This window comes from Hippichthys cyanospilos, chromosome 14 (assembly GCF_059441005.1).
Source record: "Hippichthys cyanospilos isolate Australia breed blue-spotted pipefish chromosome 14, RoL_Hcya_1.0, whole genome shotgun sequence".
NCBI lineage: Eukaryota > Metazoa > Chordata > Actinopteri > Syngnathiformes > Syngnathidae > Hippichthys > Hippichthys cyanospilos.
Window position 1 is genome coordinate 1,835,786 of NC_142382.1, and position 22,577 is coordinate 1,858,362.

At 41.4% G+C, this 22,577-nt stretch overlaps 1 protein-coding gene across 1 annotated transcript in view; it reads right to left on the bottom strand.

The window, feature by feature from the left end:
• Positions 1-22,577, bottom strand: part of slc25a21 (solute carrier family 25 member 21) — a 75,440-nt gene that overhangs the window by 18,317 nt on the left and 34,546 nt on the right. Inside the window, exon 3 of the mRNA XM_088433028.1 lies at positions 8,618-8,666. Within this exon, the coding sequence (XP_088289154.1) occupies positions 8,618-8,666 (49 nt within the window). The remainder of the gene's footprint in view (positions 1-8,617; positions 8,667-22,577) is intronic.

The window sequence follows — 22,577 nt, forward strand, 5'->3', positions numbered from 1 at the left end:
CCGAGTCAGCCGTGCCGATCGTAAAACTCGACAGAAAGAAGACCCCAGAAACCCCCTCGCGCCCCCCCCCGGGGGCTACTTTGGAAACTCCGAGCGACTCGTTCAATCATCGGCTGGCTAAGAGAGCAGAGATAAAGTACGTGCAGAGGTGATGATATCTGAGAGTTCATCAAGAGCAACCCGCCCCCCCCACGTTCCTCACCCACATCCTACTTTCCACGCTGACTTGTTTGCCTTTTACAGGCCCGGAGCTGCCCGGCTCAGGGTGAAGGCCGGGGCAGGTTCCATGCCAAGAAAGAGATGACGAGACAGACGCAACTACCGAAAAGTCCCCGTGCGGTCGGTCGATTGAGTCAAGGAACGGGCGCTCCTCTACCTGGCGACGTTGGACTTACGAACTTTGGGAGATAAGGGAGGAGGCAAGGTACGGATGTTCCTCTACATACCAAAATTCGACTTATGAACGTTCCAAAGTAGGAGGGACTTTCGAAGGTACCGAAAATTGCGCGGAAGTCAGATTTTGTATTTCGCAAACCTTCCTCTTGCGGGGGGTTCCCACATCTATTTTAGTAAGACAGGAAATGCCGCGAGAAGCTCAGCCATCGCTTCAAAATAAAGTGTACCATAGCAAGACGGAAATGGCCTTGAAGTGCTTTTATTTTGAAATTCTTCCCCAAAACGCATTTCCCTTTCATTGACATTTTTCTTTCTGTTTTTTTTTGGTTTGTTTTTTTTAATTAACAACTTATGAACAAATTCAGCGAACGAACGGCCGTCTGGAACGTAACGTCGTATTTAGAAGGGGCGTCTATATCAGCAAAGATGTCCGAAACACGGCGGGCTTCGAGGTCTACGCAAGGTCATGTCCATTCCCAAGACCGACCGCTAATGGCTTGTTCTGAAAGATAAAATCTTAAGGAGGTGATAAAAACATCCTTGGGAGGTTTGGGGGGTACCTGGACCGGCAGATTGATAGGTCGGACTTTGGAAAGGTTAGGGCGGGGTTACGTGGGTTTTATGGATCCCGGGAGGAGATTCTCTTTTTCAAGAGGAACACCCCCCAAAACAAGAGCTAATCTAAGATAATATACTAAGCGTTTTCACACAATCGGCGACATGTCTCGGAAAATTCAAAATGAGATCTATATATTCAAATCCTAATGGATTTTTTTTTTAGGAATCCCAAAATGGACACCCCCGTAGAAAAATCAAATTTCTGTCAAAAAAAAAAAAACAACCCCGTGGTTGATAAAAACGCATCACAAATATATATTAGAATTGCAACCATTAATCATCAAATCAACCGATCATTTTTGAGAAGCGATACGTTCACTGCCATTGACGGCTACGGACTTAAAGTTCCATTTTGACTCCATTTTGAAAGTGATTATAACTTCAAATTGTCCAAATCCTCAGAATTTCGGGTCCCTTCCAGGAAATATTCTGCAGTTATCCAAATAGGCAGATTGTATATTTTTATGTGTGCACACAAAATAAAAGACTTGCTTTGAAAAGACAAAAAAAATACTTGTTGTTTTTGGAGTTTATAAACCGAACCACTGCCTAAAGCTTCGTTCATTTATGTTATTTCACTGCCAATTTGAAATAATGTCCTGTAGGGATGAAAAACTATTCCTCCAATTAATTGAATAATTGCGAAAATAATCAACCAATTAATAAACGATTAAAACAGAGGTTAGTAGGGGCCCGTCTCATTTAGGTTACTGCGCTTGGAGAGATTTTTTTTGAAGATGTACTTGACGTTAAATGAAATGAAGAACCACGATTTGAGACCATTGAGAACTTGTCCACGATAAAGTCGAAAATACCGCCAAATTATTGGGACGTGTATCACGGCGAAGGCTCACCGACGCAAAATTTCTCAGACTTAAGAAGTGATCTGCCAGCGCGCTGTAACGGGCGAGTCTACTTTTATTTATTTATTTACGTTTTTACAGCCAGACAGTTAATTTTAATGGGCGGCATCATAAAAGATGGTAAAAAATCCCATTGCGTGGTTCCGCCATGTTAAGAGGACTTGTCCGGGGATGAATGATCGGAGCCGTCCGCGGCGGGACTCCGGGCACTCAATCAAGCAAACGGGGAAAGACCGTGGACGCCGCTTTGGGGACCAGAGTCTCACTTTGGAGGACGCGGCGGGAATAACGCTCATGTGATTGGACCCTGGCAGGTTGGACAGCAAATGTCGCGAAACAGGACCCGGATTCGGCTGACCGGACCTCTCTGAGGATTTGGTTCTCTCAAAAACTACGCAAGTCAGTCTGACTGAGCGTTCGCAGTCCTTTTGGGTCTAGAGATTCCTTATATGGGAGAAAACCTCCCAGGGAAAAATTCTAATGCTAAATAAATATGAATACATGGAATCTGATAAGCCAAAATACTGAAAAGTTGGCTATTTGAGAAAAATACCGGAAAGTTATGTTATGAGAAAATGTTTTTTAAGCATCATGTAATTTATGCATTATTTTATAAATGTATTTTGCTCGGATGGAAAAAAAAAATGCTAGACTAGAATGCTAGACTATGATTAAAATAATTGGAGTGACAGATGAAAGTCAATTAAAAAAAAAAAACATGTAACTTGATGCCTTTTATATGGGGGGAAAAAATGCCTTGATCCCCCAAAAAAACAAAGGCCTTGTTCTAAAAAAAATACAATTATGGGAAAAATACGTATATATATATATATATATATATATATATATATATATGTGTGTACAGTATATATATATATATATATATATATATATATATATATATATATATATATATATATATATATATATATGTGTGTGTGTATGTGTGTATATATATATATATATATATATATATATATATATATATATATATATATATATATATATGTGTGTGTGTGTGTGTATATATATATATATGTCTGCGTGTATATATATATATATATATATATATATATATATATATATATATATATATATATATATACACTGTACGTCCACATATTGTGTGTGTTCTTGCAAAATCTGCAGTGAATTTGAAGAAAATAGGATGGTATATTTTTTTCTTGAAAAAAAAACATGACTTTTGCATTAGCATGCATTAACATTAACATTTGTGCTCATAGACGTACATAACTCTGCATATCGTCTTTTTCTTTTTGGTCACGTTTCATTAAAAGCTCCCGGTCTTCTCAAACGGCGTATCGTTGAATTTCAACCCCATTAAAAAGTCATACTTGGTGGGGTTCACCGTTCCAGATGTTTGGAGCGTGACGGCCCCGTTTCACCGCGGCAGACACGGACAGGAAAAGATGTGCTGAGAAAACAGCGGAGCGGACCGGGCCAAAACTGACACCCGAAGGTTTTCAGCCGCCTGATGTATGGCCCTTTACGTCGTCTTTAAAAGCCCCCCCGGCTGCCGGCCTGGAGCGCTCCCGCGGAAAAACTGAGCACTTTTACGTACTTTTCCAGTAACCGCTTGCATCAGGGGCAAAATATTTCTCGCTTCTTTAAAACGGGCCGGGCCAAACGCCGTTAACCCAAACCGTGGCGCTAATGTTCGAGCGATAACTTTAAATAGTGGCGTGATACCGACAACAACAACAAAAAAAAGGGAACGTGAGCGGGGAAGTCACTTCCTTTTCCAGCGCGGGAAGTAGATTCAATTTCACCAAATGGAGAAAAACCAGAACCGAAGACTCGGGTAAAATAATACGCAAAGGGCTGCAGGCTGGAAGCCACGTGCCAACTTCGACATGAAATATACTGGATATAGGGCACAAAAGCTATTACACATATATATATATATATTATATATATATACATATGTGAACTTTGTGACTGCCTCCTACTGGTCTGGAGAAATCGATGCATCGTAGAGCCTCATGATTTTATTTTCCAATAAACAAAGTGTTAATGTGAGGAGTAAAGCATTCTTTAGCCCCGCCCACTGAGCATTTATCCACATTATGAAGAATGATGGACTCTCTGCAAGTTGAATTCAAATGGCGAGTGAACATGCTGCAGTATTTTTTTTTTTGAGGGGGGGGGGGGGGCATAGGTTTGCTGACCGCTGACCCGCCTGCGACTTTACAAGGAAAGATCAGCTATCAGGCCGCGGCCGGCGCTTTGTGACCTGCTGGTTCGTGGGTTCCTCCAGGAGTGACTCGGGGTTCACCAAGCAGTCGGGGGGCAAAACGACGCTTGGGGGAGAGGGGGGGGGGGCAGGACATCATCCGTCAAAAGCCTCGTGAAAGATCACTTTTAAGAACACACTTCAAGGCGCGCCGTGAGCAAACGGAGGTCAGGTTGCCATGGTTACCGCCAGCCGCTAAAGAGGCTCCTAGCAGCTTTTTCTAATCATCTTGCGCTAATGGGGCGCGGCTAACCGCTGTTTCCAGATTTCGGCGACGGGGTCTTCAATCCGCGGGGAGCGGACCCCGAGACAAGTCCACGAATTGAGGCGTGGCCCATACCATCGGTCACAGGTCCTTTTTTTACATTTTTTACAGTTTTTTGTGTATTTTTAACTTGACTGTTTTTAGTGTGGAGTTTGCATGCTGTCCCCGAGCCCGTGCGGGTTATCTCCGGGTACTCCGGCTTCCTCCCACTTTCCAAAAACATGGCAGGTGAATTGGACGTACTAAATTGTCCTTAGGTGTGATTGGGTACGTGATTGGTTGTTCGTCTCCGTGTGCCCTACGATTGGCTGGCAACCAGTTCGGGGTGTCCCCCGCCTACTGCCCGAAACCAGCTGAGATAGGCGCCAGCGAGCCTGCCGCCCTTGCGAGGATTAGCGGCTGTGGAAAATAAATGGATGTTTTTCGCGCGTATTTACCGAGAGTACTTTTTAACCTAAGTAATTACCTTAAGTAACTGATTACTTAGGTGCGTAATTAAATTAGTATCAGCCATTTATTAGCCCCTCCTTGAGCCAAACTCTTGAAAAAAAAAAAAGAAGAAAAATTACATAAAGTACCCGGAATTAAATGTCTGGACTCTTAAAAAAAAAAAAAAGTTTCTGGCGCTAACAAGAACGATTTCCTGTTTTGATAGCTAATGAAGAGCAAGGCGTCAAACGGGAGGAGGACGGAAGTGGAGTCAGCGCTCGCGTGGTGTGGGCGGGGCCGAAGGTAACCCGATCTCGACGCGAACGGGGAGACCGGAGCGAGGGCTCGCTCTCTAATGAGCGGGGGCTACCTGATCAGAGTCAGATGGCGGCGGCGGCGGCGCCCCCGGCGCACGGCCCCCTGCGGAAAGCGCCGCCCGACACCCTTTGTTACCTCCAAGTGAGCTGAGACCAGCCCGTGAACCATGTAACTAGGTGCTTTCCAGGTTAATGAAAAGCTGTAACTGGTTTCAACGTCTATCGGCTTAGGTGACCCCCCCCGACCCCCTTCGGAGTACCCCGACGTTTCTGCAGGGCCAGAGCCAATTAGGGGTTTAGCTCGTGTGAAGTATGCTACATTGACATTTGAAGCTGGTTATTATCCAGTCAGCCTAAAAGAGAAGCCCCCGTTTGCGGGGGGGGGGGGGGGGGGGGGGGGGGTACAGCGACGACAAGAAGATATCAATAATGTCAGCGATCAATTGGTTTGATTATATGAATAGAATTTTCATCTCAAAAGCAAAGGTGCGACTGATTATTTTTCAACACTTGCATTATGTTTATTTGACACAAAAAAAGTCACCGGGTCAATTTGACCCGAGACGTGTTTGGTTCATTCAAGTGTATGAGAAATTTGTGAAAAATTTCTATTCAAAGATGAAAGCTGCCAAAACTTGACATGTGTTTTCCTCGAAAATTTTCAACATTAACGTAACTTTTTGTACATATCTGCATTTTTATTTGCATAGACTGATATTATGAAAACGCATCACAATTGTAATTGAATGTCTGATCTCTTAAAAACCTAAAAATACATATTTCGGATGCAATTCATATTTTGGCAGTTTATGGATGGATGTGTGGATGGATGGTTTGAAATGAGTCAAAAAGTGATAAAATTTTTGCAAAAAAAAAGAAAAAAACACGGTAAAAAGTGATAAAAATTCTGCAACAAAAAAAAAATACGGAAAAGCTTTTCAAAAAGCGAGAAAAATTTAGCGAAAAATTTCCCAACGGGAAAGGCGAATTGGGCTTTGTTTTGCAACGGCGTGATTTGTTATCGCACGGTCATTTTCCAAATAATGATCATACTTCTCACGGCAATTGGCAGTGCGACTATTTATGTTGGAAGTAGCTTGGCGCAAAAACAAAATAGACAAAAAAAAAAGTGATGCTGAAACACGATGACTTATTTACCTGCCAAGTGTGTCTGTCATCCTGGGGGGTGAATCACTATTTGTTTAAGGATGCCAGCTGCCAAGGTGTCTTGTCATTTTTTTTTTGTTTGTTTTGTTCATTTGTTATTCACAGCAGCAGATTTTGGCAAGCGTCTTTGCAATCCGCAATGCGCAAAGATGGACAAACGCAGCTCGGTTTTTGCTCGTTTTTTTTCTTGTAATTTTCATCGCGATAAAGGTAGACCTCAAACATATTTTATTCTCAACAATTTTTTAACACAGATTTGTGTCCACTGTAGTGGACATTTGTTTTTGGTCTCTATTTTTGAACTCAATTGAGCTATCAAACAATGTCCTAGCGCGCTAAGTCAAGGACATCCTGGCCTTTCCGATGACGTCTCACGCGATTGGCATTGACTTTGCTGCCTCGCTGAGACAAAACGGACACAAAGGTGGACACAAAATATGAGAAAGTCCAAAAAGTCCCAACGATATTACGGGAATAAAGTAAAGCCGATCAAACGGGAGCTGTTGGGTGAGAACATCGTTTGTGACTTTTGCCTCGGAGGGGAAAGGGGGGGTTACAGCGCCCCCCCCCCCCCCCCCCCCCCCCCAAAACTCCTTTGATTTAAATGGGCTCCAGTCGGGGATCAATTTGGTCCAGTGGACATTAAAGCGAGCGGGGCCTAATGGGAGCCGGCCCAGCCCAAGGCGGCGACGAGGTGGAGGTGAAGGTGGCGACTCGCCGCTTTTCAAGGGCCGCGCTAATGGACTTCAGCCTCCTTGTGGCCCAATTAGCTAGCGCTAAGACTTTTGGGGCTCCTGTGTGTGTGCACACTAGGTTTTCGCTACAAGGTGGGGACCAAAACCAGGGTTTTACTGTCTTTGCGGGGACCTCTTACATTTGTGGGGAGCATTTTTTTGGACTCCTCAAGTTCAGACCTTTTTAAGGGTGGAATGTCCCCATGAAGAAAAAAACTTTCAGTTTGTGTGTGTGTGTGTATGTGTGTCCTTGGTTTTTGTTGCATGGTGGGGACCAAATCCTGGGTTCTACTGTCTTTGTTGGGATCTCTTGCTCTAGTGGGGACCATTTTGGTGGACTGCACAAGTTCAGACCATTTTGAGGCAGAAATGTCCCCGCTAAGAAGAAAAAAAACCCCTTCAGTTTGTTTGTGTCCTTTTTTTTGCGTAAGGTGGGAACAAAAGCCAGGATTTTACTGTCTTTGTGGAGATCTTTTGCATTGGTTAAGGTTAAGGGCTAGAAAAAAGGTCTATGTCAGTCTCCACTAGGATAGAACCACGTGGGGACCAAATCCAGGGTTTTACTGTTTTTGTGGGGACTTCTTGCACTAGTGGCAATTATTTTAGTGGAGATCTTTGTGAAGGTCAAGACTTGCTTTGAGAGTACAGACATGCATTATGCCAACGGGATGTCCCCACTTTGTTAGAAAACTACGTTATGTGTATTTGTGTGGACATTTACACTTATGAAAATAACGCTGTGGCCTTCCCCACCGCAAGAAGCCTTAAAATTACAAGAAAAAGATTTTATATTATTATAAAATATATTATTATTATTTTACCAGGAAAAATTCAAAATGTTGCAAATATTCTTTGATACTCTTTTTGTATTTTTCTTCCATTAAGCAGTATTTTTTTTTTAGTATCATTAATTTTACCATATTCTTTGAATGACAATTATTACCTTTAAAAACAAAATTGGAAACTTGCACAGGATTTAGGTCACAAATGAATATGAAAAGTTATTTATTAAAAAGTCACATTTCAGAGAACTAAATTGACATGTCTATACACAAAGTCGCCTTTTGAGGATAAAATTGTCGTTTGTTTTCATATGCAAGTAAAGCGGGCGGCAAACCGATAAAGCCGTTGCACTTTTGCCCTCCCTCGGGACGACGCCCCCCCCTTACGCTTACCTGTAATAAAGCCTCATACCATCCGTACGGGTCACCATAAATCTTGAGCCGCCCTTCAGAGGATCAAGTATCGGCCGTTAGCTTTCATTCGCGCAGTGGCGCTGCCTTTAAAGCGTAAGCGTCGTCGCTTGTTTCTTTTTTTTTTTTCTCCCCTTCCTCTTTTTAAAAGGCGCGCCGAGCAATTTATCCGCGAGAGAAAGTGCGGCCGTAAATGACAGAAAGCGGCGCTAGGATTTACTGAGTGGCAGTGAAGGGGGCAGGGGGCCTAAGATGTGAAGCCAGAGGTCTCTGCGAGGCCTATGAAAGACTATAAAGCTTTAGGAGTGGCCCACGACCTGTTTATGACACCGGGGTGTGAGGCTGGCTGCCCCCCCCCCCCCCAAAAAAACGTCTGCTTACCTCGTCTTGACCACGTCCAGAGGATGCATCAAGCAGATCTCCACCAGACCTGAAATGAGAGATTTTGGTGATTTTTTTTTCCAGGTTTAATCCATGCATAAAATGCTAAGTGATTTTTGATCAAAAATGTGTTATTTTTTGTAGAACACCTGATGCAAATTTGCAGTCAGTTTCTATTTTTATCCTCCTCATTTTTTAGAACTTTTCTGCACAAAAATTGGTGCTTTCTGCAGAAAGGTTATCTTGCCAGGAAAAAAAGATTTCAAGATGATTTGTTGTTGATAAAATGCTTGGTGATTTTTGCTCAAAAATGTGTTTTTTTTGTAGAAAACTAACACCTGATGCAAATTTGCAGTCAGTTTCTATTTTTATCCTCCTCCGCATATTTACCGATTACTCGAGAAGCAACTGAGCATTTTGTGGGATTTTGTGTAAAGTTTTGCCATTTTTTAGAACTTTTCTGCACAAAAATTGGCGCTTTTTGCACAAAGGTTATCTTGTCAGGAAAAAAAGATCAAGATGATTTGTTTTTTTTTCCTCCCTCCTAAATCACGCAGTTCCAACGCTTTACCTTCAATTAAACTGAGAATTTTGTGATTTTTTTTTCCACACAAAACAGCCGTTCAGCTTTTAAGTAAAAAAAAAAAAAAAGACTTTGATGCAAATTTTCACACAAATTTTCACACCACCGCAGAAGCTATACAACCGTATTTCAACTGAAATTTCAAGTTTTTGTGGCTGTTCTCCGCTCCAAAAGGTCATGGAAGGTAAGACAGAGGCATTTGTTGTTTTAAACTCTTGAGAGGTTCCATGGGGCTTTATCTGGCCCGATGGTGGTTGGGGCTGTTTGACACGTCAACCGCCGCGCTCACTCTTGTCATCTTTGCGAGGAGCACGCCACTCCGTTGGACTCGCTTCCCAAAAAACAGCCGTGTCACGCATGCAAATACGGAAGGCGCGTTCGGTAAAAAAAACGACAGCTGGAGAATGTCGAAAACAATGGCGTCGTTGCACGCATTTACAGAAGTAAGGACGTTGGGAAGTTATTAAAGGGACATCAAGTTTTTATAATGGGATTAGAAAAAACAATAAAGTTTCAAAGCTGGCGGTGCGTCGGGGGAAAATTGAAATATCAAAGTCAAATGAGAAAAACAACAGAAACCGATCAAAGAAAAAAAGTTAAGTACTCGGAGAAATTGAGGAAAAAATGGCTACATTTGAAAGAAGAAAAGGATGTGGTTTTATATTAAAACTTTTGAAAGAAATAGGTCACATTGCAAAAAAAACAGTATTTAGGAGAATGTCAGACATGAAAAAAATTACATATACATATATATACATATACATATAATGTAAAAATACAAAAAAAATCAATAACAAAAATAAAATAATAATAAAATAATAAAAATAAATAAAATAAAAATAAATAATCAATTAATTTTTTGTAGGGGAAGAAAATGCAATAGTCTTATTTGAAAAAAAAAATGAGAAATTGAGGGAAAAATGGCTACATTTGAAAGAAGGATGTGGTTTCATATTAATTAAAATTTTTGGAAAGGAATAGGGTCACATTGCAAAAAAACAGTATTTAGGACAATGTCAGACATATATATATACATATATATATATATATATATATATATATATATATACATATATACACATATATATATATATATATATATATATATATATATATATATATATATACACACACAGTATATGTAAAAATACAAAAAACTCAAAAGTGCAAGAACAAAACGTTTTTTGTAGGGGAAGAAGTCTAATTTTCAAAAAAAAAAAAAAAAGGGTCAAAATGGGGAAAAAAAAAACTGTTTTTATAATGTCGGACGTGAAAAAAAAAACATGAAAAACTGTACAAGAAAAATGTACAATTTAAAAAAAAAGATTGCAATAGTCCAAATCCGTACACAGAAATGACCCGAGTCTCAGTGCCGAATCCTGGAGTGACCTCGGAACGACACGAGGTGCGCGCAGGTGTTTTCGCAGAAGCGAGACGCTACTTGGCCGCGCGACAAGTTCCTATCAACAGCGACGTTTTTCGGTGAGAGCGCGATTATATTTGGTGAGTTGCTTTTAGCCTCGCACTGTTTATTGAAATGAGAAAGCCAAAGTTTTAGCAAGCCCGAGCGCAAAGCAAACAAGCTAGCAGCGCTCGACCTTGTTGTCCAAACAACGCAAAGACAACTGCGGAGAAAGGCGTTGTCTTCAATCACTCACCCGTGTTCTCCAAAAAAAAAAAAAAATTCAATTCAATTTATGTAATGGTTAGTTAAAACAAAAAAAGTTTCGGAATTGTGAAACTCACCAGAGATAAATTGCAGTTGTTAAAATAAAAACTCCATTTTTTGAAAAGGTTTTGAAATTTTTTTGAGATTGTGAAAATAAACGTGAACTTGACGATATTTGCAATGAATCGTCGCTTTGGCGACACTTTTAAAATAGGCAATTCATTAAAGGTGCGCCTTATAGTACGGAAAATACGGTAAATTTGAGTGAGTAAGTTTGAGTAAATTTGAGTAAATTTGAGCAAAAATACAAACGTTTTGAAAATAGCGTTCCTGTCACGTTGTTATCTTTTCTTGCGAAATACCCCGCAGCTGAAAAAAAACCGCCACTTCGGCGGCGGTTCGTTACGTTACGCTGTTTGCGTCACGTCAACGCTGCGGCGTGAGTGACACGGTGCATGGGGGAATTCCGCCGTTTCGAGTTTCTTTTGTTTGTCCGGCACAATGGCGCTGACAGGCCTTGTCATCCGCCGTCTTGTAAACAAACGCTAGCAAAAGCGCTAATAGCCGGCCCTGCCTGGCTTCAATCCAGGGGTTTTCAAACTTTTGCATGTAAGGGCCACACGTAGATAAAGGGAAAGATGCGCGGGTATAGGCCGGAGCTGCCAAAACGACTCAATTAATCGAGTAATAATCGATTATCGAAATAATCAAAAACTGTTGTAATAATAGGGTAATCGTTTGGAGCACAGGGTTAGCACAACATCACTATGAAGCATAAAACGTTAACGTTATTCTGAATCAGAAAACATTTCAAGTATTTTATTCATTAAAAAAAATTGATCTCAGTTATATTTTGCAAAATAATCTCGCGGGCCAGATGAAACCCGTTTGGGGGCCTTGGGTTTGACACGCCTGGTTTAGCGCCGTTTAGCTTAAAATTGTGTAAAAGCAGAAATGGATTTTTGTAGTCCTTCATAAAAACAGACCGATTATATTTTAAACATCTGCTTTTAATGTGAAAACAAAGACAGAACCAGTAATCGAATGTTTCAAAAAACTTTCCGATTCCTCTGGATTGATCGTTTCTTTGTTGTTTCACAGTTTGCTTTTTTTTAATCACTATATCAAACACCATAATTTGTTAATAAACAAACATTTTCAATAAAGTTTTTCGCAAAAGAACATTCTATCCGATTAATCGACGAAATATTCGATAACTGTTTGATAGTGCTTGCTAGTTAACACTAACAAAAATTAACGTTGAATTTGTAAAATAGGATCACCTCCTTAAAAGTGTACCGTTTGTTTCCGGAAAAATACTCATGTACGATTTTAGCAATTACGCTATTAGGCTAAAATCTTTAGCGCATGTTTTTTTTTTTTTTCCCGCCTGAAATGACAAAAGTACGCCGATTTCAATTAAAAGCAAATTTAACTTGTATTACAGAATACATCTAGTACTAGCTTGCTAGCCTAAACTAATCCAAATTAGCTTTGGTTTTATAAAAGATGCTAAATGATCATGCTAAATAGCCAAAACTGAAATCAAAGGTCTCTAAAATGAGTATTTTTTTTCGTAGTCTCAGCAAAACAAGGGCGCATTTCTGAAGTATCAAGTCACGCGCAAGATGGCTAACTAGCTTAGCCGGTAGCCCTGCCACTTAAACTGATAGCTCGCCTTCCAGAGAAGAAGTCATACATCACGACAGATGATTATCAGGGTAGTTGGTCGGCTTGGGAATGCACGCGCCGCACACTAATACACGTACACGGTTTGCTCGCACGAAAAAAAAAGTGAAAAGAGAAAACAAAACACAATAGCGCGCACATTCCCTCGAGCGGGTGTCATCCATCATTTTACGCATGCACACACACAAAAATATTTCAGGGGGCGGTATTAAAATTACGACGATTTAGGTTTCATAGATCACAATCTATTTTATTTTTAATCAAAATATTGGATAATTGGTGCATAGCGTGACTTAGAGTTATAATATTTCAAATCAGGAAGTGAAACGTCTCGTTTACTGAAGGATCCCACTTTGACAACCGCCGCATCATGATATTTTTAGACTTTGTAAATTACTATTGGCACGTTGGGGATTTATTTCTCATTAAAAACAAGATTTATGGTACTAATATTTCAAAAGAGGAAGTGAAATGTCTTGTTTACTGAAGCCTCACTTTTCTGGGTGTGGCTGCCACGGGCCATTTATAATGCTGGCCATGAAAAATTGCAAAAGTATGACATTTCCCACATAGTGAGTGGTCAGTGAACGCCTCGCCAGCATAATGTTGAATGCGCTACAAGCATTCAGCAGCTCGAGTTCATTTTACCGTAAATGCTCAAAGTTGCGCACCATCCGGGTTCCGCCGATTTTATGCCAAAAATTAATTAATTAATAAACGAGTCAAATGAAATACCTTTCCGCGTTCTTGAACCGGTGCACAGAGGTCCAAAACTTGCCACTCTTTGAATCATAACTTCTCAGTTTTAGCATTATTATTCCTATGTGTGAGCAAGGGCGGACTCGGACGTTGGTTCAGTCTGGTCGTTTCTTTTATCGAAAAGAATAACGTAACAGCAGATAGCTGTTAGCTGCAACAGGCGTTGGGTCCGCCTGTTACGCTAATAACTGATTGTAAGAATACGGCCAATATCAAAACGCACATCTGTGCGTCAAAACTCGGCTTATGCAGCTAAAATGGTGTCGAAAAAAAAAAGATCATTTTTAAGTTACCGTTGATAGGACGCGACCATGGCGACGGTGTCGAATGAAAAAAAAAAAATCAAATTTTTAGGTTCCCGTTGATAGGAAGCACCCATACTTTCGGCCTTCATTTTTGGTAAAGAAAAAAAAAAGTGCGTCTTAAATTACCGTAATACCCCAATATATCTCCACGCTGGAAAAAATGTCACGGACCCACCACAATGAAGCATCACTTCCCCCTAAATTACAGTCCTCCACGGGTAATATTTCAATGGGATGAATGGCCTTTTCCTGAAAGGGGTTTTCCCTTCTCGAGGCCAGCCGCAGGTGCTAGCTAACGCCTTGCGTTATTAATCCGCCCGGAAACGCAGCTGAGCTCGGAACGGCGCAGGAGCTCGCCGCCCGAGCGACAATTTGTCATGTGCGGCAGCAGATATGTCAAACGTGACAGCGCAACCCTTTCCACCGCGCGACGTGCTCAATTATGACGCGTTCAAATATTGTGACAGCGCGCTAGCTTGGCGTTAGCTTCCCGTTACAACTACCAAATCGTTCCCGCAACCCACAAGGGTGTGGTGCAATTTATATGTTTTTTTTTTTTCGTATATTCGTCAATAACTCCTATGCCGGGTTTCGTGAAAACACATCAAATAATTATTAAATCAACGAAGATTTGATTTTGAAGATAGTAAAGTGTAATAGTAAGAAAATAAGGTTTGCGATTTTTTTTTTTAGGCTTTTTTTCTTTGTTTTTTTTTAGTTTAACAAGCAAAAGCTGATTTATATTGCTTTTTTCTTTCGTTAAACGGGATGGTTTTCGATATACTTTTACGATTTTTGTAAATAATAACTTAGAATAATAATATGACTTATTTAAAGATGGTGGGTGGGTTGGCGAAATGTTTTCTCTTTGGTGGTGGCCTTGCGAAAAATAATTGAGAAGCACTGGTATAGTGTAAGATGTTATTTTATTTTATTTTTTACACAAACTCGTCGATAACTCCGAACTAAGCTCTGCGAAATACACCGTTTGGTAAAAACGCATCAAAAACAAATGTGTTTTTGATTTGTGCTCCGAAAATTTCATTTGAAGAAAATCATCGGAAAAATTGCAATTCAATCGTTTTCCTAAAACCGTTTGGCCCTTGTGGCGCCTTGAAGTCCATAAACCCGTCAACGGTCTTGACGGTCTTCTCGTTAACTGGTTTTGCAACACATATATATTTTCGTTGGTACTTTCGCCAATAACTCCGAACTAATCCCTGCGACGTACGGCCGGTTTCGTAAAAATTTCGCGAATAATTGTGATTTGGACTTGATTTTTACCGGCGGTCCGAAAAACGGCAAGATAAAAAAAAAAATGCGATCAAGTGTTTGATGAAATCGTTAAGCCCGGGCGGCGCCTCGAAGACCCGCGTAAACGGCGGCGTAAGCGGGAATTGTACTTTTCCGCCGCCAAAGACAAATGAAGCCATCTTCATGGGGCGCGCTGTTATGATTTATGGTTGGGCGTCACGGTCCATTTATGGCCGGCGGCTACGTGCCGAGACAGCTCGGGTATGTCCCCCGTCCGTCAAACTGCAGATGAACCCTGATCACCTGACAAAAAGGCGCGCCGGCGCTAGCTAGGCGCTCCCGACCGACCGGGTCGGCCTGACGCGCTAACGAGGCTCCAATGACAGATTGACGGGCGGCCCGCACCTCCCTCCATTACCGTGGCTGTTTTCTTAACACCTGTGGTCACATTTTTTGACGCGGCATGCAAATGAGCGCGCGGCGGGCGCGGAAGCGGCGACCGACGCAGGAGGGGCAAAACGGATGCAAAACCGGGCGCAACCGATGCTCGGGAGGAAGCGCGCGGGGTCGCATCCGCAACATTCTGTCCACAGGATGGAGGTGTAAACAAATTGAGTTCAACCCCTGCCGGACACCTGGAGCGCCCGATGGGGCCTCCACGCTCGTATCTGCCGACGGTTTGGATCGGATTGTGTATGTGCTGCGTTAACAGGTTATCAGGCAATTTCAGCCTTAAAAAAAAAAAAAAAAAAAAAAAAAATTCTCATCCGTTAAATCCCAAAGACGTATTTTTACGTTTTTTTAAAAGGTGAGACATTTTTCACAATTTGTTCAAGTGTTTGGATAAAGGAGGGTCTAAAAATGGCTGGGGTAATTGATTACGTCAATACTGAAGTCGCTAAGTAAAAAAACTTTTTTTTTAACCCTTGCGGGAAACCTGGAGCGCCCGATCGGGCCTCAAGGGCTTTGGTCGGATTGGATGTTGTGTGGTTTCTAAACTAGGGATTGAAGTTCCAATTTCACATTTTTAAAATCAGCATTTAAAAGCAAATGGAAAGATTTTTCTCACCCCTACAACCCCAAAGACGTATTTTTACGTTTTATTTTTTTTAAGTTTGGACATTTTTTCACAATTTGTGTTTGTATGTTTGTATTTTATGTGGTGTGCTAGCAAAACTAGGGCCTGACCAATTATCTGACTTTTCCAAAAAAAGATAAAAAAACAAAAAAGAAAACATTCATTCCCAAAGACATATTTTTACAGTTTTTGGTAAAAAAGTCCAGAGATTCAACCCAAGGTCATATTTTTCACAATTTGTACAAGTAATTGGCAAAAGCAGTCCTTTAAATAAAAGGACTATCGATTATTCTGTTGAATAATCGAATAATTGGGTCAAACTTTATTTTACATTGTTTTTTTTTTTTTTAAATCAGATTACTATTGACAATTGTTTGCTTGTTATTGCCTGGCGTTATAAAAAAAAGTATCACACGAGATAAGATTAATTTAGATTAATAATTAATTAAGATCAATTTAATCGTCGATTAATTTCGACGCCGACCGCTAATGCTAACATTTTCGCGAAACTAAGTCCAATTTTGAATTTTGTTTCGGGGTTTAAGACATAATCATAGAATGATTGTCAAATCGTCTCACAATCTCGTGTTGGCATTCAGCCTTTTTCTAACTCCGACAATGCAAATGATTGCGAAAGGAAAGCAAATGTATATACGCGGGCGGTGCTGTCGAAAGCGCCGTGTACTTTGGGCCGTCATCGCCCTTCTGTCAAACGACCGCACGCCGGGAAAAAAAAAAAAAAAGAAGCCACAGACTCCAAAGGCTGCAATAATAACACACTATTGATTTTACGCTACTAAACAAGTGTCATCTTTAAGTCATTATGGCCGTCTACGCTGACGAGTGATGAGCGCTAAGCAAAAAAAAAAAAAGAAAAAGGAGCTTTCCACCATCATTACGTTTCCCACCGCGTGACCACATCAGTGCAAGACGAGCCACACACGCGGACCCCATTCAAGTCCGCCCTGGAGTCTCAAACGCACTTTTTGGGAAATTGGACCTGTTTTCAAAAAGCTACATATCGTTAAAAAAAAATGATCGCGGAGTGAACCAAGTCACCCTTGAACCGGTTTTGGCATGCGTGTTGGGATTTTTGCGGACAATATAACTGTAGGTTAAAAAAAAAAAAAAAAAAGTGGTGTCCAAGCTAGGGGGCGTGGGCCATTTGTGGTCCGCCATCCATTTTTTACGGCCCATGTTTTCCCTCAAGTCGGGAAGCCAGAATTTAATTATAATTTTTTTTTTTTTTTTTGGGGGGGGGGGGGGACTTTACCGGTTTTCAAAAATTTCATGGCTGATGAATTAATTTTAATTTTCTTCTTCTCCAGGTACTTGACAAAATAATTATATTTTAAAACAGAAGTTCTCAACTGGTGAGAATCTAACAGGGATTTTGCAGGCGTCAGGAAGTTTAATTTACAGTTTTCTTTAACGACGGGAATAGCGTAATTTTCTTTTCAAATTAAGAGCAAAATGATTGGAACATGAATCAACTTATCGCAAGACCACACCAAATAGGATTCAAGTCCTTTAACACCACGGCGGACCATAAAAGCAGATATTTAAGGGCAATAATGGTGAGGGTACAGCAATAATTGTTTTAGTGAGGCTGTAAATCCTTTCATTAGTTGTTAACGTCATGGTGAGCAGGTTGACTGGATACTTTTAGCGTGTTTGGAGCACTCGGGGTCTCAGGGACTTTGGGTCTTGACTTTAGTTACCCTTGTGCAGTCATTTGATCATTTTGGGGTCATTTTCTTCCGCATCATTCTGGCAAAATTTTAGCCACTAGCACACTCATGCTAGCGCCGTGTTCAACTTTGCCATATTGTAACCATGTGGGTGAAATTTCAGCTCCCTATTGTTTTCTTTCAATAGTTTACTTTGGCTAGACTATTCTTTTGATGTAAAGATGGATGGATTGGACAAAATATGCACAACTGTAACCCTTGTGCAGAATTTTGACAATTTTTGGGTCATTTTCTTCCACATCATTCTTACAGTATTCTAGCCAAGGGTTGGCACACTCCCGGTTCATTGATGTGAAATTCCTTTGATGTAAAGACAAATAGAATGGACGAACTACTGCACAAACTTTGACATGTCACCACCTGGGTGAAATTTCAGCTTCTGAGTGTCTTCTTTCAATACTTTTCCTTTGATGAAGATTTGGACAGAATAACACACAGGAATTAATTTGGACCATTTTGGGTCATTTTCTTCCACACGATTCTGCCAGTATTTTATCCACACACAGTGGTCGTGCCATATTGTCAACAATTGGGTGAAATTTCAGCTCCCCAGTGTCTTTTTTTGATGCTTTTCCTTTGATGTGAAATTCTTTTGATGTAAAGCTGAAACGATTGGTGAAAATACTGCGCAGGAGTTAAAAAAAAATAGTCTCGTGATGTCTGTATACGTCACAAAAAATATGAATGCGAGAAAAATAAAAGTGGGGCGAATCCTTGAGTGACGCGTGTGACAATCCGACATGGTGGTCCGTCCTTGTTGTGGGAGTTGCTGGGCAGGCGTGACGTGCAAGTGCTCTTCTGGCACGGGCAAAAAGAAAACCAAGGGTGCTGGTTTTTTGTTTTTTTTTTAATTCATGGCATGAAGCCATGACGAGCGCCTAAGTACGCTTGAAAGACGCTCCATCACTTGAATGCACGCATGAATAAATGAAAGGGTAGCTAGATTTTTTTTTTTTTTTGGGGGGGGGGGGGGCGCAAGACTCGCCTATACGACAGCCTGCATTATGCTTGAAAATTATTTATGATATCTTGTATCGATATCTTGTATATTTTGTTTATCTCGTTTCACTTGTACATTTTGTTTTGTTCATTTTCTTCATTTATTAAGCCATAAAGTCTGCTTATTTATGTTTTTTTTTTCATTCGCAAAGAATCTAACATAAAAGTGTAACAAAAAAACCAAAACAAAACAGAAAAACCCTTGGCTAACTTGGGTCATCACTGCCGCATTTTTGGAGCGTTACGTCAACATTAGCGGCCATTAAAAAGACTTTAGCCGTTAGCGCTCGGCCGCCAATGAACGACAGCTCTCCTTTCAAGGTCCGAGGTGACGCTGCAAAGGTCAAGCAAACATTCCTCGAGTTCGATTCGCAGCCGGCAAAGGAGTAAATCCGCATTTTTGGACTTTTCCGGTGGCGCGGGATTACGGCTTCTCCGGTTTCCGCTGTTCCAGCGTAGCGGGGACGAGCGGATACGCAGGCCCTTAAAAAGGCTTGTCACAACACATCGGCGGGTGCGTTTTAGGTGACGCGCGAGAAAAAAGAAAAAAAAAAAAAAAGGAATCAAAAGCCTGGCCGAATCGGGTCGTTTGCGGCGACTTTAATGGAATTCAGCGGCACGGAAAAGAAACTCTTTGCCCGTCCTGTAATTAAGAGGTCACCATGAGCGCCTTGGACAAACTCCAAGTGAACTGCGCGTGGTTTGCCGCGTTGCCTTTTATGTGTTGCCTTACGGAAAAGCTGAAATAACTCATGACGGGAGGCTAGTTTGATAAAACGATAAAAAATGCTTCCGGCAATCTTTGGAGTAACTTCCTGAAACGCAAAAATTACAGCGCCTTTGTGTCCTGCTATGCGAGTTAGAATGTTTGCAATTGGTGAAGTAAATACGATGGACTTGCTACGGAGGGAGCTAACAAGCTAATGAGCATGGCTAACCTCATTCATGACTTTAGCGCCGTTTATAAATGATCATTTGCAAGCGGACGTAAGCTAGCTATCTACAACCGATAAAGTAATTTCTACTTCGACAAATGGAGAAGTAAATTCTAAAAACTCGCCGTAGGGGGAGCTACGAGCTAATGAGCATGGCTAACCTCATTCATGACTTTAGCGCCGTTTTTAAATGATCATTTGCAAGCGGACGTAAGCTAGCTATCTACAACCGATGAAGTAAATTCTACTTCGACAAATGGAGAAGTCAATTCTAAAAACTGGCCGTAGGGGGAGCTACGAGCTAATGAGCACGGCTAACCACATTCATGACTTTAGCGATGTTTTTAAATGATCATTTGCAAGCAGATGTGAGCTAGCTCTCGACAACTGATTAAGAAAAATTCTAGAGGTTCGCTATAGAGGGAGCTAACAAGCTAATTAGCATGACTAACATTCAATACATTAGCGCCATTTTTAAATGATCCTTTGCAGGCAGTTGTGAGCTAGCCATTTACAACTGCTGAAGTCTATAGACGAGCTACAAAGGGAGCTAACAAGCTAATTATCATGGCTAACCTCTTTCAAAACATTAGCGGTGTATTTAAATTATTATTTGCAAGCAGACATGAGCTAGCCCTCTACAACTCGAGAGGTAAATTCTATAGGCTCGCTACGGAGGTAGCTAACAAGCTAATTAGCATGGTTAACCTAATTTATGACTTTAGCGGCGTTTTTAAATGATCATTTGCAGGCGGACGGGAGTTAGACATCTACAAAAAGTGAAGTAAATCCTGTTGACTCACTACGAAGGGGGCTAACAAGCTAATTAGCACGGCTAACAATTTTGTTTTTACTTTTTACGTTACGATAAAAAAGAAGAGAAATAGCAAATCTTGCCGCACACTAAAAAGTGGTCAAAGATCTTCTCGCCAGTTGGAATTTTTTACGTCAACAGTAAGAAAACCAAATAACGTCAACTTTAAAACTGGTCAAATAATATTTAAAAATAGTCGGCCGGGGCTCGTAAACGGCGGGGACGACACCTTCTTGGGCCAATTTCAACACGACGTGTGAGGCCTCTCGCGCCAGACGGCCGAGGAGGGCAGAAGACGTGTCGCCGCAATCAAAATCATGAAAAATAAATAAAATAAAAGCCTACTTTGTGCCCGAGTAGCTGCGTGGCATGTGCTTCAGGATCTCGGGACGACTTTTTGGGCATTTTGTTGTGACAGATGCTGACGGTGAACTCTTGACACCGGTTGGACCGGTTTATGTTCAACATGTGTCTGTGTTACTGTCTTTCCACGAGGATGACCTCACTGTGGACCTGTGTGTGTGTGTGTGTGTGTGTGTGTCGTGCACACGCTGGTTTTTTATAGAAGGTGGGGACCAAATCCTGCACTTTACTTTTGACGTTTTCTGCCCAACAGTGACTTTGACACTAATATTTCTCGGTTTAATGGCATCTGAAACATCTCAACAGTCCTTCCCTTCAGTGAAAACATGAACAAAAACAATGACTGTGTTTTTGATGGGAAAATAACATTTTGCATGTACAGTATATATAACTACGCTACTAGTGTTCGATTGGCTAAATATTAAGAGATGGGCTGGCCACGCGTGTCATCTATTAATTAAAAAAAAAAAGTGACTTGTCGCTGGCACACAAGCAAAGAATTTTACATGACGAATATTGTCGTCTATGGCACTGAAAGAGTTAAGGTAAAGGACTAGAAAATGTATTGACAATTAGATGTCCCCAGTGTGACAGAAAAAAAAACATTTGTGTGTGTGTGTGTGTGTGTGTGTGTGTACGCCAGGGGTGTCAAACTAATTTTTATTATGAGCCACATTGAAGTTATAGTTTCGGTCAGAGGGTGTTTTTTTAATTTTTATTTTAATTATCGCACGTGTACATTTTGAAATCAGAGGCCACAAGAATCTGTTCAAAAAAGGGAGCTCGATAACAAAATAAAATGGTAAAATTTGAGAAGTTTATGGATTTTAGCCGGAAACCTGAAGACATAATTAGCGGGCCATGTAAAATGATGCGTCGGGCCGGATCTGGCCCCCGGACCTTGAGTTTGACACCGGTGAGTTAGGCAATCTGTTGCAATGGTTAGGGACTAGGAAGTGTGTTATGTCAATGAGATGTCCCCACGATGAAAGAAATACCGCCGTGTGTGTGTGTGTTTCCGCATCAACGTGTGGACAAATCCCGGGTCCTCAAGGACCTCTTGGACTTGTGGGGACCATTTTGGTGGACCCCGCAAGTTGGTACCTTTTTGAGGATCACGAATTGCTTTTAGCATTTACGTTTGAATTTTAGGAGCTAGGGTTAGGGACTAGGAAATTCACGATGTCAGAGATGTCCCCGCTATGATAGAAAAAAAAAAACTGCGTGTGTGTGAAAGAGAACGAGTGAGCGAAGGAGCGAGCGAGAGATGAGAGGATGTGTGGCTATCTGGGAGGTTGAGCGTAATGACACACTGGGGACAGATTAGTTGGACGTCCATCAGGGAAGACTCTGATTTACAGCCGCGTTGACCAGGCCCGCTGCCCTCCACCCAAAGCAAACACACACACACACACACACACACACACACGGAGGCGGGAAACACGGCCGGCAGTGTGCGGTGGGCTCGCACACATGTTGGCTTCTTTGATAGTTTTTGGAATGGACACGAGCGTCTTACGAGGCCGCCTGATGCTGTTTTCTTTGGGGCTTTAAATCACGGCGAGGGCCGCCTTCGGACGTAATATCGGGGTGCCCCCCCCCCCCCACCCCCCACCCCCCCATGCAGGAAGATGGACAGATCCGTTAAACAAGATGTCACCGGCAAACACAACAATGATTAATCACGCGCTGCAAATTATAAGCACCTGTATGAATCAACACGCCCATACATGCTTTCACTCTATTAGACAAGCAGCCCCC